Consider the following 5,433-nt stretch of genomic DNA (forward strand, 5'->3'; position numbering starts at 1 on the left):
TACTTTAATGCCTGAAAGGTGTAATAAATTGAATAGACTTTCATATGAAATATCATAAATAATGCCGCCTGTCTTTAGAAACTGCGGAAAACGTTTGCAACACCAGATATCTATCCGGTATGTAATGGTATATATTATGGTATCACACGATGTGACATATTTCATCATTTAAATTGAAAAAAATTGGTAACGATGATCCACCATTGAAATAAAGTTAAGCTTACTTTAAAATATTTTTGTTCATTTACCGTCCAAATTTGTACAAAATGTTTGACAGTGTACATATGCTTAGGAGTAATGATTAAGACGTTAAAATTCCTTTATTTATACACTTTGTTCGTATCGGCAATGTTTAAATGTCTGCCGCCTCCCCTTCCATGACGACATCGAATGGCAACACCGTCTGTATAATTGCTCTAAACTGCCATGAAGACATTTTAGTTACCAACACGAACAATACGTGTGTGCGTACGTGTGTTATAATGTGTGTTTTGTGTGTATGTTGTTTATTTTGCCGTGAATCACGACTTGGCAGAATGGAACTTCAGTTTTAAAACAATCTTACCTTCAGCTTGAATCTGATACTGACTCTGGTCGTAATTATGATGGAAAAATTGAGCTTCTAATGCAAAAGATATTCTTTGGAGTTCTATCAAATGCTGTCGGATTATGTATCTTTGCAATAACAAATTCAATATTGAAATTCCGATTAAATCTATTAAAAAGAGATTTTTACACATTTATGCAAAATAGTATGTTGAAGTTAATAATTCTTCTAAAATACATACTTATTGTATAATCAAACACAATTTTGTTAGGCAATTTTATTTAGACTCAGTATATGAAAACACATATAGAGTAGCACTTACTAGGTTTAAAAACTCATCACGCAATCTTCTTCTGCACAATGACTTACGTGTGCAATATTTTGATCATTTTTTATATTTAATCTACATTTTGCTCAAACGATTTAAAACGACTGTCCAAAGACGGTATGCTGTTATGCATATGTCGTATTACTACATCTATTAGTGTGCAGATTTTTTATTTTCATAATATACAGTTCAACACAAGGCTACTATTTCTAGACGTGTCGCGGTAGTTAATAATCGAACTAAAACTGGATGGCGAAGACATTTGTATCTACAAATACATCGATAAAATTATTCCACATATTCTTTTTATGACTTTTTGTTTTAGTTGTTAGCCCGAGTTTTTTTTAAAGAAAGTAGTGGTATTGTTATAGTCCTGGCGGCGTTGCCGACCGCAAACTTGTACCTGGATCATATTTTCGTATTCCAATAAGTCACTGTTAGTGACAATAGTAAGGTTGGGAGCATCTTTAAGCAGTTTAAACTTACAAGTAGTGGCTATTACAACTGACCAACCCTTTAATGTTCTGAAATGTATGTGTTGGTAGTTGTTGTTTATATGTGGTGACAGATGTATCTCTTGTTTTCAACCTTTTTGTTATAGTTCGTCAAAAGAAGGTACATGTATTTCCTTGACCCTAAATTACCCATATGCCGTCTTCCCCTTATATCCGTTGCCCTGGTATTCCCGTTTCTACTCGTTAACAGGTCTTTGCTCCCTGTTTAAATTTAGACCCACAATCTATCAATGACAATAAAAAATCCCAATACATAAGTGGCTGATATGGTATGATCTCCTGTTTACAAAAAGAAGCATTCATTACGAAAGTTACAAGTGTATGTGAAAATGAACGGAAATCTAAAATAGGTTTAAAAACATCCGTTGGTTGTACAAAACAAACCATTTAGGCATTATATCAAAAATGTTAAACAGGTTTTTTATCCAATATGTATATGTACCAAAATGAAGTGAACAAACCGAAACAAACAATAACACACTAAAACAAACTAGAAAAAATATAAAATATATTAACGTATGAAATATCACAGTCTAATATAACGTCGGTATCTGGTAGTAGTCTACAGAGATAGGTTTGCTAGGCATGTGGAAATACCCTGTCGTGTGTAAATTTATGCTGCTGTCGTTTACGGTGCTTTTCCTACAATTTAAACTGTCAAGTCTCACATAATCCATTTAAATTGCCTTGTCTCATACCGGTGTTAATTTTGGAAGTCAAATATATGTTTACAAAAGGTTATACAATGCTACAGAATCCATCGACGCTTATCTTACAGCTTTCAAAAACACATCAAGTAATAAAATGTGATCGCTTAAGAATTTTAGTAATAAAATTTATCGAAGTTGTTAGATTTCCATTTTTACACTTTTGTTTTGTCTTTTATACCAACAAAACCCCGGCTGCAGCGAGAATAAGCAGAGCTATGGACTCAGAAACCCCGACTCCTTATAGTATCAATACACATGTATGTAAAAAGATCATTCCTTAACTATATACTTTTACAGTGACATTGATTTTTCTCATTTCACTTTTAAATGTTCTTTTCTCACTTAGCAATCTAATTCCCATTTTTTCTCTTTCTATTTGAGTAAGTGGAAGTAATGTGACATTAATAAACACGTAGCCTAGATATTAATGTTTATTTAACTCTTTCTGTATATAAAATGAATTTATTTAAAAACAAAACTCACCATGTTCTCGAGCGAACAGTTTAAACACCATTTTTCTGATTCCTTTGCTGATTCGATTTTGTACAAGTTTGGATGGTCTTTCCTACGCATTTTAAAGCCCAAAGCCCTAACCCAATCAATATGTCCCTAATATGTCCACGTGGCATGGTCAAAAAGTAAAGTAAGATCACTAATATTGATTGACATAGCAAGAATAGACCTACGAAAATTTATACGGACGGGTAAATTGACTGGAAAAAAATGAAACTTTGGGCCCATGGTCAACAACCGTTTTGTACTATATAATTTATATTTTTGTTCAATATGAATATATAGCAAGATAAGAAAAACAAATCGAAACAAAGCATTACTAAAAAGCAATCGCATACAAATTAATTAAAATATCACTGTTAACATATGTAAATATCACAGTCTAAAATAACGTCGGTATCTGGTTGAAGTCTACATCGGCTGTTTCTCGTACATAGGTTTGCTAGGCATGTGGAAATACCCTGGTGTGTGTAAATCTAAGTTGCTGTCGTTAACAGTACTTTTCCTACAAAATAAACATTCAAAATTTAAAATAAATTGGTCCATAATGATAGGTCTGATATATCATAAATTATTATGTTGGTAATATTGAGTATGATACATGTGCGTTGCAACACACAATGATCTGATATAACATATGTAAATATTAGATAATAAATTGTTCTAGTAAAATATTAATATTATCACTTATCATATTTATGTTCATACTAAATCACTCAGAACCCTACCAACAGTTGTTTTCAAAAATGTTTTTATAAGAATATCCAAATGATATATTTTTATTGTTAAGAAGTATCCGAAATATTTAGGGGAAAATGTAGTCCAATCCGTTTTAAAGTTACATGATCATCTATTGAACTTTATTGAATTTGTACCTTCTATTGTCTCATACAGGTTTTAATTTAGAAAGTTAACAAAATGTCGGAACGAAAAAAATTACAGATCTATATCAATAGATTACTAATTTGATACGCTTTTGTTTTTTATTTAAACTCAATTTATTTTGAATATGTAAGTATAGTTTGATACACATTTTTAGAAAAAAAAACTCACTTTTTATTTAGATGTTTACATGCCAACAGAACACCGACTGCAGCTAGGATAAGCAAAGCTATGGACACAGATACACCAACTCCTATCTGAACAGCGTTGCTTGCACCGCCTATAAAATTTATACACTTTATACAAGCATTCTTTATTATATCAATGTTTATATCAATATTTATTATGTAAAAAGTTCATTCCTAAATTATACACTTTAAAAGTGACATAAATGTTTCTCCATTTACTTTTAAATGTTGTTTTTCACTTAGCAATCTAATGCCCCAATTTATTTTCTTTCTATTCGAGTAAGGGGAGGTAATGTGACATTAATATACACGTAGCCTAGATATTAATGTAGAAAAATATCCTATTTCCATAGTCCGAGAAACGTTTCTAAAATTATTTTAAAATTTGCAATTTATTAAGATTAAATAGGAAGAGTGTGTTGTAAGAAGAACTAAGAAAGATCTGAAGGTGTCATAATACGACAGTGTTTATGGACCTCAGCGTAACAACTGATTAAATACATATACCAACTTTTCGAACTTACCCTGATTGGTCGACTGTCCAATGTTAGTTTTATCATCAACTAAAAATACAAAACAACACGTGTTAAAATAGATCACTTCATACCTTAAGGTCATAACAGAATCCAATGGATTTATTGCTACGTTCTGGTTAACAAACTTTATGTAACTTTACCATTTATTCATTCTTACGTTACTTAAGAAGAATCTAGCCTCAACATTATCAAAATTTAATGAGAGCTCCAGTTAAATCCGCTCTTTTCTATTGGTGAGAGTACATTCTGTGCCAGTTTTTGACCAATCAAATACTTAGAACCAGAGATCTGAGTTTGAGCTTGTAATGACATGAATATAATAATTATAATAATTTCCTTATAATGTTTCCTCGAGAGACAAATGAAAACAAAGAAAAAGGGAGGTCATCATTATACTAAGTCTGTTCATGATGGATAACAAAATATGTAACACGGAATATAATCTTCGTGAATCGCATTTCCTACATTAATGTCGTCAATACGATTACGTACCTGAACATTCTGAAATGTGGATGGAACCTATTCCTGCCGTTGTTTTACCGGATGGACACGGTTTACAAGCTGACTGTCCTTTAGCATCCTGGTATTGACCACGAGGACACATTGTAACAATTCGACCATCAGAATATGATCCCGCCGGACAAACAGCTTCAAATTTATTAACAAATTAATTGTCCATAACAATTTAACATAATTGATGGAATTGAATTATATTTTCAAAAAAAAATTAATCGGTGCAAAACAATAGTTTGATAATTGCTATATTTTTGTTCTCAAAGCAGAATAATCGTGAATAATGATACAACTTATAACATACAGATATTGGTTACTCTGCTTTTAAAAGTAGCTTATTTTAGATAAAGTTATATTCTTGCAGAGTAAAATTTATGCTTGTATGGTATGACAGAATGACAATATTTTGCCTTACAGTAATGTTGTCTTATTTGAATAAAACAATCGGTTATAGGAATACTCCACTCACCACAAAATACTTCGATGCGTATAGTTCCACTAGGACAACGGATGTCTGGTTTGTATGAGAGCGGAGAGGAACCTGTCGCTAGGGAATGTTTGGTTCCATCTACAGTCACTTGGAAAAAGTCGACGGAATGGCTTTCATCAATTGTTTGCTGCTGACTTTTCCAGTTCAAGCGTCTGTTTAACAAAAGTCTGTCAAACTCTTTTGATGCGCTAATGTTAAGAAAAAAAAAGGT

General features: G+C 31.9%; 1 protein-coding gene across 1 annotated transcript; it reads right to left on the reverse strand.

Annotated features, from left to right (window-relative positions):
• Positions 1-2,517: 2,517 nt before the first annotated feature.
• On the reverse strand, positions 2,518-5,374 carry LOC132726993 (signal peptide, CUB and EGF-like domain-containing protein 2; the record flags this gene model as incomplete). The annotated part of the gene is made up of 5 exons (XM_060712406.1): positions 2,518-3,118; positions 3,667-3,775; positions 4,208-4,246; positions 4,712-4,867; positions 5,202-5,374. Coding segments are annotated over 5 exons (571 nt in total), but the record flags the coding sequence as incomplete, so codon positions are not given.
• Between the last annotated feature and the right edge of the window lie 59 nt (positions 5,375-5,433).

Source organism: Ruditapes philippinarum, unplaced genomic scaffold, assembly GCF_026571515.1.
Source record: "Ruditapes philippinarum isolate M1 unplaced genomic scaffold, ASM2657151v2 ctg4917_1_1_1_1, whole genome shotgun sequence".
NCBI classification, from domain to species: domain Eukaryota; kingdom Metazoa; phylum Mollusca; class Bivalvia; order Venerida; family Veneridae; genus Ruditapes; species Ruditapes philippinarum.